At 34.3% G+C, this 17,275-nt stretch overlaps 2 protein-coding genes across 4 annotated transcripts in view; one reads left to right on the top strand and one right to left on the bottom strand.

The window, feature by feature from the left end:
• LOC142348809 (protein kinase C-like) overlaps positions 1–3,896 on the top strand; it is a 158,771-nt gene extending 154,875 nt beyond the window's left edge. For 2 of the 3 annotated variants that reach the window (XM_075400329.1, XM_075400328.1), the window contains one exon: positions 2,978–3,896. In XM_075400329.1, the coding sequence (XP_075256444.1) occupies positions 2,978–3,136 (159 nt within the window). In that variant the 3' untranslated portion in view covers positions 3,137–3,896. The remainder of the gene's footprint in view (positions 1–2,977) is intronic. The other variant, XM_075400330.1, reaches the window with a different exon arrangement.
• LOC142347951 (von Willebrand factor A domain-containing protein 3A-like) overlaps positions 1–17,275 on the bottom strand; it is a 708,547-nt gene that overhangs the window by 391,326 nt on the left and 299,946 nt on the right. The gene's annotated exons all lie outside the window — the stretch shown is intronic.

The raw sequence follows: 17,275 nt of genomic DNA, 5'->3' as shown, positions 1-17,275 counted from the left end.
TTTTTGCCTAAGATCCGCGAAGTGAAGTGGCGAAAGACCTTATTGACATGCCCCATTTTCAAAGCTGGGGGGGGGGTAAATTTTTGCGGATATGACATAGGGTAGTAGATAAGAATGAAAACAACTGCTGTGAAAGTCCTCCAACCCTTCCAACCTTCTTAATTGCTCTCACGCCCTTCTGAAAGCAATTATTGCTGCATTTTGTAAAGTCCTGTTGGTTTTTATGAAAGTTTTCTTGCGACCGATTTTTCTAGCCGACAACTTCTGCCACTTTTCGTCTACCGAAACGAGATATATTGTAAAGCTCGAGGTTAATAGGTCACTTTGCAATGCTTTTAGAGCCTCCGTAGGTTTTAAGAATACGATTCAATGAAACGCCGTGGAGACATAACCTCATTGTGTAAAATACTATTATTATAATTAATTGCTCTCAAACAAAGTTTGTAGCAATTGTACTAGTCCTGTGGTCTTTTTATGCGTGTCCGATTGGTCGTCTGACACATTTGATTTGTCGTCCTTAAAAACGGGATAAACGATTCTCATAAAGCCGTAATCCTTACTGTACTCTAAGAATGCGATTCACCTAACTGTTCTGAGGAGATAATGCCATGGTGTGAAGGGCGGTTCTTATTCTTAAAAGTTTGATAGTATCCCCATGCTGACATCCCCAAATCCCAGCTGGCTACTACCAAAGGCAAACGCTCGCCGGTCGTTTGGGTGCAATTTGCCCGACATTAGGCGGTTATGTTTAATAGACGCCGTCAACTGCTATTAGGCGCTCTCATTTTTTTTATTTGGTTTACCTTTTCATCACGTTTTTCGTTTTACATAAGTCCCGATTTTCACGTTTGAACTCTGACTTTCTCCACTCACTGTTTCAACTGAATTGATCTTAAATTCTTTTACGCATTCAATTACGCAATGTGGTGAATACGCTCAAAGTCAAAAGAGCGAAATCAAAAGAAGCGGTAAAAATATAAAAAGCCTGTCATGCTGCATCAGGTTATCAAAGTCCATTAATGCGATTGCTAGCTGGCATTAGTATTGCGATTAATAGCTTTCAGTTTAGAAGCTGAATTTAGTACAGTTTTTTTAATCTAACTGAAACTGCACGCCAAATTGGAGCACTTTTGACACTTAGAAAAAAATTCGGTCAATTGATCTTTTTTTCTTCTGTTTCAATCCCGATGTGCATCAAGCGCGTCAACGGCGGCTTTTTCTGGCAATCTACCCGCTATGTTTTTTTGGATATTACAGCTCTCCAATCCTGTTTCAGAACTTTGTTTTGCCTTTCTTTTTCCTGATTGTTTTCATGATTTTTGCTTGATCTAAATTGGCGTTTGCAACGGCGGTATCGCTGTCTGTATAATTCTTAATGTCTGTTCTTTGTGCTTGCAATGTTCTTATAATGAGTTTTCCATCTAGGGTTCACTGAAACTTTTCTAGCGCTTGACGATGGTTTACTGTAGTCCATAAAATTTTCAGTTTTTGTTTTTTTAAATCGTTTTTGCATGTTTTGTGGGTCCAATAAGCTGTTTCAAGTTAAGGAAATGGGTAATTGAAAAGTTTCGCGAGACCACGAATCTTTTCTGAAGAGATAGATATCATGAATTGGAGCCATATTTCATAATTTTTCATTTTTCGAGCATATCGATCAACATATTCGAGAGACAAAGAAATTGTTTTGAAAATATTGTAATTTCCAAGTTTTGTTACTTTAGTTGGAATTTTTTGGGTGGCAATGTTCAATTTTTCTGTTCAGGTAAAGTAGTTTTGTTTTACATTAATTTTTTGTTGTGTTTATGGACTTACCTGCTACTTTAACAATGTTCTGCTTTACCGTAAGTCTTGGCTAGTTCAAAATTTTGCGTAAAGTTTTGTGACTTCTCCAGGCTAATTTTTTTGCTCATTCGACTCACCGCGTTTTTTAGACAGCAGTTGCTCAGCAAAGCGAATAAAAACAAACGGAATTATAAAGAAATCAAAAATGTAATGCGGATAAACTCAAATGCTTAATTTTTGATGCCCGCTACTTCAACTTTGCTCACATATGTATTGGTTACCATCGCTAATGCTTATTGGTATTGATACTAGCCCCTGTTTCACCTCATTAAGAAACAGGAGTATGTTAACTAACTACGGAATGACACCAAAATAGTTCGCACTTGAAAATCATTTTTTTCTTTCAATCTCAATCGGGGTTATGAGAATCAAAGGCGACTTTTTTTCGGCAATCTACCGGGTATGTGTTTGAATTGTGCGGTTTAATTTTAGGGATATAAAAGTAATTAAACTCTGCTTAGGTAATTTAGGAAGAACTGTCGAGAAAATTTTGTGAGATTTTTCCATGAGAGTAATTCTCAGTTAAATTGTCCTTGACAGCAATTCTAAGTTCAATTTGGATTTGATCTGAAACTCTTCCTGTTGGTTTTTTCACGTGATGATGCGGCATTATTCAAAGCTGACGGCATTATCTGGTTCTTTTTGGACGTTTTCAATGCGGTTTTTTGTTTTTGTTGAAGACCCTAATTATCGGTGAAGGAAACGGTGTCCATCGGTGACGGCAGAGGGCTTAAAGTAGAGATGACATATTGAAAAACTTACCGGTCGGTGAAATGAACAGGCACTGCAATTGCTGAGAAAGCATTTATTATGTGTAATGAGCATTTTTGGGGTTTACCTTTAAATTAATGGGCAATTTTCAATCAGTGAGCAATCTAAATTGAACAGATAATCATTATCGAAAAACGAAGTCAAAATGAAAACGGGATACACCCATAAAACCAATTTTTTGCCCGCTAATTGAACTTACTAGGGATCTTTGTAAATTTATGGGAACTTTACGCTGGGCTTGCCTCAGTGAACTCATTAGCGCTTCTATCAATTACCCTACCACCATTTTGAAAGCAATTTGTCCAATGCTTGTGGTCTGTTATGTATTAAAATCTACTGTATTGAAGTTTTGATTTGTTCACAGGTCGCATCGAGTGGCAAATTCGACACTTGCAATTTTGAGGACCAATTCACTCGTGAAAAGGTGAATCTCACCCCTGTGAGTGAAGAAGACATACCTGATGAACAACATCAGAGATTGTTCAGAAGTTTCTCATTTTTGTACTCAAATTCGGAAACATAAAAAGGTGAACAATGCAAAGGTACTTCGGATCGCTGAATGACAAATACGCGATACGTAGGAAGACATGGGCAAACAACTTCCAGGGGTGTTGAAACAAGTTACAAAAAAGGCAGCATAAGGCAACATCAGAACCTTTTGTGTGAAAAGAACTTACACGAGAGCACAAGAAAATTTTTTCAGCGAAAGCAGAAAGTGACCGAAATCCAATACCAAGGGCAATCAAAACTTAAATACTAAGAAGATCAGTTTAGACATGTCAATTGAAGAGAAAATTGGAGATGAAAATCAACAAACGCAAAAAGAAGACAAAAACAACCAAATACTTCAATAGAAAAGGAACAGATGATTGCTATCAAAAAGACGAATGATTTCATTTCGGATAACATCGCAATGCTCTACATAGGAGAATTTCATATTTAATAGGTGCCACTTGAAAAGGCCCCTACGTAGATAATTTCAGAACTATTTGTAATTGATGCACGTCAAAAGATAATATTGGCCAGTTTATGGAGATAAACAGCGCAGGAACTTCCAAGTTTTTTTGATATTTGAACCAGTTTGATATCTACGAGGTGTAGAAATTTCACTAGTTTTGTGAATTGTTTGCATATTTTGATTGCAGTTTATATGAGCAGTATAGCAGTCAACCCCAGTCAGCTGTTGATTGTGTTGCATGGTTCGATGATAACATTTTTCTCTTTTCTCTGTCGTAACTGCTATCATCTAACTTACAAACTGTTTCCTTCAAATAGTAAATTGTGGATTAGAAATGCTAAGAATTGAGTGCTCTGGGGCTCGAACCTACTCCTGCTGATTATCGTACGCAAAGATTCGTGACACGAGTTTATTGAGAGGTATCTGGGAGTCACATTTACATGGGAACATATGGTTTTAATTACGGGAAATTTTAATTTGAAATAATGGTAATTTTGAGACTATTAAAACGAACCAGTGTTGTTGGTCAAAGTTACTTTGTATTCTTTTTGAGGGCCAGCTCACTTCAACAATTTCACTGATGAAACAACGAGAATTTTAAAAAAGCTTTTTCTAAAAGCTCGGAACTATCTATGGTTAAAATGAGAGGCTCTTAAATATGAACAGCGCGTTATATTGAAAATTTCTGTAAAATTGTTTCTTTTTGACTTGACTTTAAATTAATTCACGGTTTTTAGAAATGAAGATGTGTAAGATAAATCGAAAATAAGACCACCTGTTGAACAGTGAACGTTGGCCGGTGGGCAGTTTTTTTAAGTTAAACGGTTTTTCACATGTTTTCTTTTGTGGTGGGGGGGGGGGTATTTTCTACCTAAAATCTGGTATGCTTTATTCTTTGGGTTTTTTCTCAACCCATGCCAGTGTTGATAGTTTGAGGGAAACTGTTGTTCTTTTCCAAACTTATCAAGGTTGACTTGCCCTTCTCATGTCATTGTTATACTTATAACATGCACCTCCTCCTCATAGTTATAATCTGCCAGCCTTGTCATTGGACAGGAAATGAACAGAATGGTTTCAGGAGAACTTGCCCAATATTAAACCCCCTCGTGACAAAATACCCAAAATTATAGTTCAAAGTTGCTTCTAAGAAGTACTGGCTATATTAACCGGTATAAACATATTTTTGAACACAATGGTTGATAATGGCGTTAATGGCGATAATGACATAAGGGGGGTATCGGGTGTTTTGTCATGCAACAGAAGATGATGCTTCTTTCTCTGTCTCTCATTCTTTTCTATTCAGTATCTTAACTGCTCTGCTCTTTTGTTTTGATCGTTTGTTTGCTTATCAACAACTACAACAAGTGTCCTTAAAATTGTACAATTAGATTAATCGATATTTATTAATTGATATTTATCCAAACTAGCTAATTGGTTACAATTCAATTTAGTTAGATAGAAGCGACTTTTTTCAATTTTCAGTATTGAGTGAACTATTAAGATTAGACCATGACAAGACGGCTAATTGCTTTTTATGAAACAATTTTTGCCTTCGTCATCGATGCATTCCATGCTGCTCCAGAAATGAATAGTCTATTTCTCTTCTGTTATACAAAACTAAAAATGCCGACGACAAGCAAAGTGTAAACTTTTGTTACTTGAAATGTAAAGGAGTCAGCTTGATTGAGAGCTCTTGCAGTAAGTTTAAAGCAATAATGGTCAATTAGTGTTTTTCTGCAAAATTTATGCTTATCCTGTTGGACTTTCGATTGTTTCTGTGTCCTTGACGTTTTAATTAGTTTTCAACCGTACTGACAAAAGTGAAATGAATAGGTCTCCGAAATATATAAATCAATTGACGAGATGGTAATTTAAATTATTATTTGGCGAAAATTTGCCTATCTAATATCTTTTGAAGCAGGCGGTATTAGAATAGAGTCACCTCACCGCCTTTTCGTTTAAAGCATTGCATCCGACGTTGGTAGTTCTTATTTTTGATAACATTTTAATTCCGACTCATTTTAGTGGGGGAGGAACTAGATGCTCACCTGGCTTTTTGTGCAGTCTATTTTCGCCGATCGATATATTTATCGTTCAGATTTGCGAGTGGTATTATTAGCTTGTCAAGCGTAGAATATGAAATTAAAATATTTTTTTAAATAGCCGCCGTCAGCCTCTCAATGGCTATTATTTAGGCGCTCTCCTTTACAATCAAAGATTTGGATTGTTAATAGCGGCCGTCAGCATCTCAACGGCTATTATTTAGGCGCTCTCCTTTTTTAATTCGCTTTACCTTTTGATCACTTTTTTCGTTTTACAAAAGTCACGAGTTTCAAGCTTGACTTCTGGCTTGCTTCAGTCACTGTTTCAAATGAATGGAATTTTAAATTATTTCAGGCAATTGAATTACGCTATCTAATGAATATGGACAAAATCAAAAGAGCAAAATCAAAAGAAACGTGATAAACTGATAACGCCCGGTCATTGAGTCATATTGTGTCTGGTTATCGAAGCTTAATAGAAACAGTTCAACTGAAACTGCTCAGCGAATTAGAAAACTTTTTGAAACTTAGGGAAAAATTATGTCAATTTCTATCTCTTCTTTTTTATTAGCCGCGAAAAGATAGTGGCTATTCTTTGGGACATTGTGGCTTTTTCAATTCGTTGTCTCCATCATTGATATTGCAACCTGAATTCTTGGAACTGACTTTTTCAATTTCAGTGGTTTCTACTGCTTTGCAGATAAAATTTGTGTTGATGACGTCAATTTTACTGCTTTTAGTTAAAACGTATATGCCCTGACTCTTGAGTTGAAGAGTCATTGTTTTCGAATATTAATTTTGAAATAGTTCAATTAGGGTTTTTTCTTTATAGAGCGTATGTGTCTCATAAAATTGACAGTCCGAATCTAACCAAAAAAACCAAAAAGTCGAGTGGTGTGGTGGTCAATTTGTCGATCTTATTTCTTTAGTTGATCCAATTCATGGAAGGGCACAAGCGTCTATCACGTCTATTTTCCGTCAATCTGCCGGCTATGTTTTTTCGGTATCCATTTCAACCCTATATGGGTCTAGCGCGTCAACGGCGGTATTTTCCGACAATTTACAGGTGATCTTATTGCTGTCCTGTCTTTTTCAAAGATGTTTTCACGCATTTTTTAAACTTAACTTTCGGAACGGGGATAAAAAGTTTGGTGGGTTCTAAATTGCAATCGAGGCCCTCGGATAGCTTAAGTAGTCTTTAAGGTGCTTAATGTATAGAAGTTGCTGCAAACATGTAAATACAAGGTGAAAATGTCAAATTTGAAGTTTTTTGACCATTAAATTGTGCTGTTTTTGTCCGTTTTTTGAAACTTAAACAAGACTTAAGTCGACATTTGTCTACGTTTCTAGTAAGCTCAGCCTTGTTCAAGCTAGAAAAGCTTTTCATAAGTGTTGGGGTATTTGTTTTGTTAACGTAGAAATAATTACAAATAGTTTTTAGCTTCGCAACGGCTATTGCTTAGGTGCTTTCCTTTTTGTGATTCAATGAATTGGAATTGTATTGGGGCGCTGTCTTTTGACGACGTGAAGAGGAGTATTGAAGACATCCTCATAATTTTTAGTCACTTTTTTGAGTGAATGTTGATACAGGGAGTGAAAAGCGAGCAAAGTTTGGAAAAGCGAGCAAAGTTTGCTTCTAAGAAGTACTGGCTATATTAACCGGTATAAACATATTTTTGAACACAATGGTTGATAATGGCGTTAATGGCGATAATGACATAAGGGGGGTATCGGGTGTTTTGTCATGCAACAGAAGATGATGCTTCTTTCTCTGTCTCTCATTCTTTTCTATTCAGTATCTTAACTGCTCTGCTCTTTTGTTTTGATCGTTTGTTTGCTTATCAACAACTACAACAAGTGTCCTTAAAATTGTACAATTAGATTAATCGATATTTATTAATTGATATTTATCCAAACTAGCTAATTGGTTACAATTCAATTTAGTTAGATAGAAGCGACTTTTTTCAATTTTCAGTATTGAGTGAACTATTAAGATTAGACCATGACAAGACGGCTAATTGCTTTTTATGAAACAATTTTTGCCTTCGTCATCGATGCATTCCATGCTGCTCCAGAAATGAATAGTCTATTTCTCTTCTGTTATACAAAACTAAAAATGCCGACGACAAGCAAAGTGTAAACTTTTGTTACTTGAAATGTAAAGGAGTCAGCTTGATTGAGAGCTCTTGCAGTAAGTTTAAAGCAATAATGGTCAATTAGTGTTTTTCTGCAAAATTTATGCTTATCCTGTTGGACTTTCGATTGTTTCTGTGTCCTTGACGTTTTAATTAGTTTTCAACCGTACTGACAAAAGTGAAATGAATAGGTCTCCGAAATATATAAATCAATTGACGAGATGGTAATTTAAATTATTATTTGGCGAAAATTTGCTTATCTAATATCTTTTGAAGCAGGCGGTATTAGAATAGAGTCACCTCACCGCCTTTTCGTTTAAAGCATTGCATCCGACGTTGGTAGTTCTTATTTTTGATAACATTTTAATTCCGACTCATTTTAGTGGGGGAGGAACTAGATGCTCACCTGGCTTTTTGTGCAGTCTATTTTCGCCGATCGATATATTTATCGTTCAGATTTGCGAGTGGTATTATTAGCTTGTCAAGCGTAGAATATGAAATTAAAATATTTTTTTAAATAGCCGCCGTCAGCCTCTCAATGGCTATTATTTAGGCGCTCTCCTTTACAATCAAAGATTTGGATTGTTAATAGCGGCCGTCAGCATCTCAACGGCTATTATTTAGGCGCTCTCCTTTTTTAATTCGCTTTACCTTTTGATCACTTTTTTCGTTTTACAAAAGTCACGAGTTTCAAGCTTGACTTCTGGCTTGCTTCAGTCACTGTTTCAAATGAATGGAAATTTAAATTATTTCAGGCAATTGAATTACGCTATCTAATGAATATGGACAAAATCAAAAGAGCAAAATCAAAAGAAACGTGATAAACTGATAACGCCCGGTCATTGAGTCATATTGTGTCTGGTTATCGAAGCTTAATAGAAACAGTTCAACTGAAACTGCTCAGCGAATTAGAAAACTTTTTGAAACTTAGGGAAAAATTATGTCAATTTCTATCTCTTCTTTTTTATTAGCCGCGAAAAGATAGTGGCTATTCTTTGGGACATTGTGGCTTTTTCAATTCGTTGTCTCCATCATTGATATTGCAACCTGAATTCTTGGAACTGACTTTTTCAATTTCAGTGGTTTCTACTGCTTTGCAGATAAAATTTGTGTTGATGACGTCAATTTTACTGCTTTTAGTTAAAACGTATATGCCCTGACTCTTGAGTTGAAGAGTCATTGTTTTCGAATATTAATTTTGAAATAGTTCAATTAGGGTTTTTTCTTTATAGAGCGTATGTGTCTCATAAAATTGACAGTCCGAATCTAACCAAAAAAACCAAAAAGTCGAGTGGTGTGGTGGTCAATTTGTCGATCTTATTTCTTTAGTTGATCCAATTCATGGAAGGGCACAAGCGTCTATCACGTCTATTTTCCGTCAATCTGCCGGCTATGTTTTTTCGGTATCCATTTCAACCCTATATGGGTCTAGCGCGTCAACGGCGGTATTTTCCGACAATTTACAGGTGATCTTATTGCTGTCCTGTCTTTTTCAAAGATGTTTTCACGCATTTTTTAAACTTAACTTTCGGAACGGGGATAAAAAGTTTGGTGGGTTCTAAATTGCAATCGAGGCCCTCGGATAGCTTAAGTAGTCTTTAAGGTGCTTAATGTATAGAAGTTGCTGCAAACATGTAAATACAAGGTGAAAATGTCAAATTTGAAGTTTTTTGACCATTAAATTGTGCTGTTTTTGTCCGTTTTTTGAAACTTAAACAAGACTTAAGTCGACATTTGTCTACGTTTCTAGTAAGCTCAGCCTTGTTCAAGCTAGAAAAGCTTTTCATAAGTGTTGGGGTATTTGTTTTGTTAACGTAGAAATAATTACAAATAGTTTTTAGCTTCGCAACGGCTATTGCTTAGGTGCTTTCCTTTTTGTGATTCAATGAATTGGAATTGTATTGGGGCGCTGTCTTTTGACGACGTGAAGAGGAGTATTGAAGACATCCTCATAATTTTTAGTCACTTTTTTGAGTGAATGTTGATACAGGGAGTGAAAAGCGAGCAAAGTTTGGAAGGGTCAAGAAAGTTGCAGAGTGCAGTGAAAAGAGAGTAATTTTTGGTTCATAACGGTGTTTCCGTGAGCGAGAAAATGAGGTGTGTAAAGTTTCTGAGCGGGTATTTTAACTGATCACAATGGGACCTTTTAAAATGTTTTTTTTTTATAAATTTTTTTGGTTAAGATTTTCGTTTAAGATATATATGTTTTAAGTTTTGGCTAGTTTTGATAGAAGTTTGAAGATTTTTTGTAGTTAACTTTTTTATGTTAATTCGGAGATTTTTCAATTATTTTGCAAATTTTCGTCTATTGTTTTGTTTTGCTTCTAGAAGTGGGATTTGAAAGGGCGCTTGTTACTTAAGAAGTGTTTAGATACCAATTGATTACAGTTTTGGTGGTATGAAACATTTTTCGTTGAGAAATGTGATAGTAGAAATTTTGAATTATTTAAACTATTTTGCAATTCTTCGTATTCTCTACAATATTGGACAAGTTTCTTAGCCCATTATAACCTGCCCATTGTTATTCAGTATTTCTGTACTCTTTTCTGTAAGGCCTAATCCTTGGCTTTCTGTGACCTTGTAAAATTGAAAATTTCGTTTATTTGTAATAGTTTTTTTAAAATACTTGTTTTTAAGAGCTTCGTTTTTCAAAAAATTACTTCAATTATTATATAAGTTTTGATGAAGTTTTAGTATGTACTACTAAGGATTTGGCGGGTTAGTGTTCGTGGCAGAGACGGCTCTTTGAGTTCTTTCAGGGATTCTCCTGGCTGTTGTGAAACAATCAAGTCAAGCGCATGAAAACTTGACTCAAGTCCTTGAACAAGTTGAAAACCGTTACCCGCAAATATGTAATCATCAAAAAAACTGTAACAAAAACCTTTACTCAATAAAATCTTTTGACTAGAGAACTTGTTCCCATATATATATATATATATATATATATATATATATATATATATATATATATATATATAGAACAAGTAATTGGTGAACCTCTCCGGACAGAAGCTTCCTTTACGGCCCTAAACGTCGGACTTGAGTCTCCCCACAGTTCTACATTCTGTGCTGGACACAAGACAAAAGCATCACGTAACAACTGTCACAGTAAGGACGTGAGGCCCCGAGACTGTGCGACGCACGAAATACAGAACAGAAAAGACCAAAAGCCTAAAGAAAAAGACACTTTTGGAGCCAAATTTTTTGGGTTACAGACGCTACCCAGAAGGACGATTTTTTTGGGGGGTGTCAGACGTTACCCCTTGAGGATTTTTTTTCTACTACGGTTTCAGACGTCACCGTCGCTGATCGCCCGAGGTTTCAGACGTCACCTCCAGAAGTCCTATTCCCCGGTAAGATCAATCCAAAAATCAGTGTTTTTTACAGGTCAAAAAAGAGAAAAAAAGACAAAACCTGAAATTTTTCCATTTTTATCAAAATTTCACTGCTTTTTTAGGCAAATTTCTTTGATGCATACTTGCCGAAATTGATTTAACGCAATGACAACTTCTTAATGCAAGAAATTGTTCCTAAAAACGAAAATTGTCGAGAAAAACCTTTTTGAAAACAGAAATTCAAAAAACGTTCATTAAGTTCTTTGCCTGATATTCTTGTAGAATCAACTTTTAATAGTTCAACCTCACTTTTGAACTTATTGTTAATGAACCAGAAAAGTCATTAATTGTAAAAATTCAATAAGCTATTCAGAAACGAAAGTTGACAAAAAATTCGTTTGTGACAACAGAAATCCAAAAAATTTTCTTTAATTTCTTGGCCTGATATTCTTATATAATCTTTATTCCATAGTTCAAAGTCACTTTTGAGCTAGTTGTGACAGAACCAAGAAGGTCATTACTTGGATAACATCCTTCAGTTTTTACAAAAAACGAAAATTGACGAAAAAAAACGTTTTTGGCCAGATAAAATCAAAAAGCGTTCTTTTTAAACTGCCTGCTTCATTCTATTGATACAGACAGCGAAAAAAACGCTGCTGATCATTCTAGGCTCAAAACGACTCTCACTTGACGTATTCCAAACAATACTGGCAGAGAGCGAAGCCATATTGAATTCAAGACCTCTCACAAATGTCGCTGATCTTCCCGATAACGAGATGCCTCTCACACCTAACCACTTCTTGATTAGTCGTCCATTCAACTCTCTGCCACCAGGAAAATTTGACAGCCAGACTCCAGCCAGCTTCAGGACATGGCGAAATCTGCAACAGATGATGAACCACTTCTGGAAGCGACTTGTCAAAGAATACCTACCGACACTACTCAAGAGATCAAAATGGAATGAGAACAACCAGTCGCCACTTAAAGTTAATGATGTTGTCTGGATCCTGAAAGACATGACTCCTCGTGGAATTTGGCCTCTTGGGCGTGTGTTGGAAGTGTACCCTGGACGAGATGGACAACACCGTGTGGTGAAGGTTAAAACGGCTTACGGTACGTTCGTTCGCCCCGTTTCTGCACTCGCACGCGTTTTGGCTGATTAGCCACGTTTTTATAGTTTTTTTCACGTAACGGTTTCTAGGCAACTTGGGTTACCCGCTCTTCGACGACATGTCCAAACGTGTTGCTGGCCCCTTGTTCTGCTTGGAGCTTGTTGTGAAACAATCAAGTCAAGCGCATGAAAACTTGACTCAAGTCCTTGAACAAGTTGAAAACGGTTACCCGCAAATATGTAATCATCAAAAAAAGTGTAACAAAAACCTTTACTCAATAAAATCTTTTGACTAGAGAACTTGTTCCCATATATATATATATATATATATATATATATATATATATATATATATATATATATATATATATATATATATATATATAGAACACTGGCTAACATCTGTCAGTTTCTGGCAATTGGTTTGAACTTCATGACAATTTTTATGTTTTCACATATGCTGAATTTTAGCCAGAGTTAGCCAATCTCTGCTGAATTTTTTGTTTTAATGCCTTGTAACATTTGGGTTATAGAATTTTTAGATACTTAGTAAGTACAATTTTGTTGTTACCAAAATATGTTTTTGTTGAGAAAGGTGGCGAAAAATTGACTTCTCAATTGTTTAATTTTCTTTGTTTTCTTTAATCTTAGGCAGGGTTTTTTCAGCCTATTCTAACTTTACTGTTGTGTTGCGGCCATTTTAATACCCTTAATTGCCTCAATTTTTTTTTGACTATGTGTGACCTTGTAATATAAAAAATGTTAATTACTGTTTTCTAGTTTCTAGTTTAAAATCTTTACTTGTTTCTCGTGCGTGGTTTAACTAGGTGTTAGTTTTCTGAAAGGGATGTTTTTTTCTTCTTCGAGTCATTTCCGGCATGCTTCCGGCTATCTTTTTCAACATTGGCTGACACATTTTCACGATTTTTGAAGAAAGTGGGTTGATAATTTTGGTCACGCCGAAAAAGGAAGTGGAGCAAAAAATCAAGTGGCTTTGCGACGTGATTTGATTTCGGTCAAATTTTGAAGTTGACTGAGAAAACGGTATTTCGGCAAAAAAAAGTCCCAGCAAAGTTTTTAAAATTATTTTTTAAATAGAGGTAAAGAATAAAGAAGCTACCAACCTCTGGATATTTTGGGATAATTTGTACTCAAAAGGAATAAAAGTTTTTTAACCATAGCAGATTGTGCACCCTTCCGTGACAGTTTACTAATAACTCTAATGATGTCCTTTATAATCGCCTTTTGCGACTTCCTCGAGAAGAGATTATGATATATGTATGTTTTCACTTGTAATTTCTTCGGCAGAATATTGCAACTTTCAAAACAATTTGCTGCCAGTTTAAAGAAAATAACCTTTTCTTTTTGCGACTTCCGCGAGAGGGCACCCTGATTTTTATAATAATTCTAAAGAAGTCAATTATGTGTTGGGACAAATGGAAAAGAACTCAAAAGTACTCCGCTGCTTTTTCCACGGTTTGAGCAATGGAAAGCAATAGAAGAAATTGAATTACGTTTTTTATCCGATTACTAATGAAACGTTACCCTGAGCACAATGTCTTAAAGAACGTTTTTTCCTGACTTTTCAATTGAATTTAATTGGCTAATTTATATTCAAACTCAACCAAATTACAACGTCGCCGCATAAAAATTGACAAGACACGCAATGCCACACAGGATATCTCCAAAATATTAGGTCACTAATGCAGAATTACCATCAACTTGAAGTATATCTAAATCAATTACCAGAGGAATCACTAGCATTAGTCCTCACGGAAGCGAAACTTTCGGCGAACCCAATTTGGGGGATACAGACTCCAGAATCTCTACCATGATAACATTCAACAGAGAAAATGCTGCAGGGGTCGGGATTTTCTGTACCTTTTCTTCTAAACTAGTGAAAACCGTTAAAGGACTGTCAAAAATTTGCAATTACTCAGTAAAATTCTTCAAGGTGGACATGAAGTGCTAATAGTATCAAGAGTTTAAAAGCCTCCAATTTACCCTACAGACGCATTCTTAGCTCTGTATAGCCCTCACATGATAAAAATTTGCATCAAAAGAAGCTACGAAGCCTGTAATTTGATGTGACTTTGATATCGATATACTCCTAGAGGACAGCAAATAAAGCAAACTGATAGAAAGGCTCTTTTTGTCGGAATTCAGCTAAAAACAACAGAAGGGCTACCAGAAAAACAACTTGTAGCAAAACTTGCTATATTTTAGCTTCGAATGTGTGTCCAATGTGGACAAAACAGCGCTTTCCGATCGTTACACGGTCTATTTTCCAGTTACTTGTTTTGCAAATGTGGGCAGCAATATGATCTGCTCAATAAAGAACAGCGTTTAATTGTTAAGTCTCTTGTTATTGATGAAACAATTGAATGACTACAACACAATTATTTCTTTCAAGCAATAAGTTATACCGACACTTAAACAGACTAAACCATGATCAGCTAAACAATGCATCTCAACCAAAACACGGAACCTCGCAAACAAAACAGAAACTGTTATGATTATATCTGAGAGATTGTACAACCGATTAAAAAAATGTTTTTTTTAAAGAAAAACAAAAGCAGTCTGCAGGTTAGCAAAAACGAATTGACAGGAGAAATTGATCACAGACGTTATTCAAAATAGTCAAAGATTTGAACTGTAACGAGAAAAATGAACAAAAGGGCACCGTAGACTGCCATGTAATGAACTTTTTTACTAAGACTGGAGAAAAACTAGCCATGAGGAGAAAGAGAATAGCTGATTTATAAACTATTCCAATTCAAAAACAAATTATGGTTATACAGGAACCAATTGCAGATGAAGTCTTTGAAACAGCCATACACCCCGAAAAATAAAAACTCTTGTGATATGTTCCAAATAGATAGTACCGTGCTGAAGCCCGTTTATCCGGCAACTTGTGAACTCTTTGCGTCAAATTGCAACAAATGCGTACAAAAAAACAAAATATCCCAAAACTTTAAGTATTACCAATTTTCAGTTGGGGTTAGAAAGATAACCCACAGAACTACGGACCTATATATCTACTCCCTGTAGGAAAAATTATTTGAAACACTTATCTACGCCCGATTAAATTCTCTCCTGGTTGAACATAAAACCTTGAGCGAACAACTTTTAAGATTTACAAAAGAAGACGCCATAGCAAAACGTATTGAACTTTTTCGGTTAGGTCTTGATTTGTTGGATGAAAAGTGACGAGTTCCCTTACATTTGAGAATGGCATTTTACACTGCTGAACACAAGCTTTTTTATTAAAATACGAAAGTCATGGATTGAGAGGTTGTTTAGCGTCTCGTGAAATCTTATCTACATGATCGTAACAAAATTGTTTAAATTGGCGAAAGAAGTCTGCTGTTTTAGTTGTCATACATGATGTCCCACAGGGATCCGTTTCAGGACCAATTCTTTTTCTGCTGTACATACACAAATGATATAGAGAGTTTTCCAATCAAGCGAAATCACACTTTATGCAGATGATACAACTGACTACTTCTCAACGAAACTTGAGAGATGACTTGCTGAACGATATTGGTAAGTTGTGCGTGACAGGAATAAGCTAACGGGAATAAGCTGGTCTGACAGGAATACGCTAACAGTGAATTTCTCAAACCTCAACATGACGTTTTACAAAAAGAAAAACTACGATTAGGTGACTAATACAAGGAATAGCTTCGTAAGACAAAGAGTGCAAAGTAACTTGGTGTAAACATCGATAAAAACTGAGCTTTAATTCTCAAATAGCAGAAAAAAAGAGCAAGATTAAACAAACGATCTCTTGTTTCTAACAATACAAAAATAGATAAAGAACGATTGCAGTATGGTGTACTAATTTATGGTTGCGCTGACAAAGCAGATCATACGGAACTTAACTTGTCACCGAATCACATAATCAGGATATTTATCGGACTAAAAAAGTTCAATAGCGTCCGCGAGATCAAAAAGAGTTTTAATTTACTGACACCTATAGAATTGCATCTGTACGAGTTATTAAAATTGATGAGCAAGAGTTTAAGACCAAGTTTTGACTGTGTCTTTGGATCACAAATCTTCAGCGATTAAGAAATCCACAAAGTTCATTCTGATAGAAGAATATAAACTGTCAGAAACCTTGAGGTTGACGACATGCCAACAAAAAACTCTTGTACCAAAGAAAAAAGTTTTTTATCCTTTTGGTTACTCTAGACCAAAACATTGTAAGATAAATTATTTTATGTGAACAAATCTACCCTAGCAAATATCCTACATAACTGAAGAATCAATTACATACAGGAAACGAAGTGTTGACGGGACAGTTCTTGAATTTTATGGGCTTCTTTACTCTGCAAGCTTAATAGAGGCAGCACCCCGTGGACAGGCTGATGGTTTTTCGTTTATTGTCGAACATCTATACACTAGTGTGGAAATAAATTATTATTATTGTTATTATTATTATTATTATTATTATTATTATTATTTTTATTATTATTATTATTATTATTATTATTATTATTTTTATTATTATTATTATTATTATTACTATTATTTATTATTATTATTATTATTATTTATTATTATTATTATTATTATTATTATTATTATTATTATTATTATTATTATTATTATTATTATTATATTATTATTATTATTATTATTATTATTATTATTATTATTATTATTATTATTATTATTATTATTATTATTATTATTATTATTATTATTATTATTATTATTATTATTATTATTATTATTATTATTATTATTATTATTATTATTATTATTATTATTATTATTATTATTATTATTATTATTATTGTTATTATTATTATTATTATTATTATTATTATTATTATTATTATTATTATTATTATTATTATTATTATTATCATTATTATTATTATTATTAATATTATTATTATTTTTATTATTATTATTATTATTATTATTATTTATTATTATTATTATTATTATTATTATTATTATTATTATTATTATTATTATTATTATTATTATTATTATTATTATTATTATTATTATTATTATTATTGTTATTATTATTATTATTATTATTATTATTATTATTATTATTT

This window comes from Convolutriloba macropyga, chromosome 10 (assembly GCF_964194025.1).
Source record: "Convolutriloba macropyga chromosome 10, txConMacr16.3, whole genome shotgun sequence".
Taxonomy (NCBI): Eukaryota; Metazoa; Xenacoelomorpha; order Acoela; family Convolutidae; genus Convolutriloba; species Convolutriloba macropyga.
Note: the sequence above shows the minus strand (reverse complement) of the source record. Positions and strands in the feature narration are given on the sequence as shown.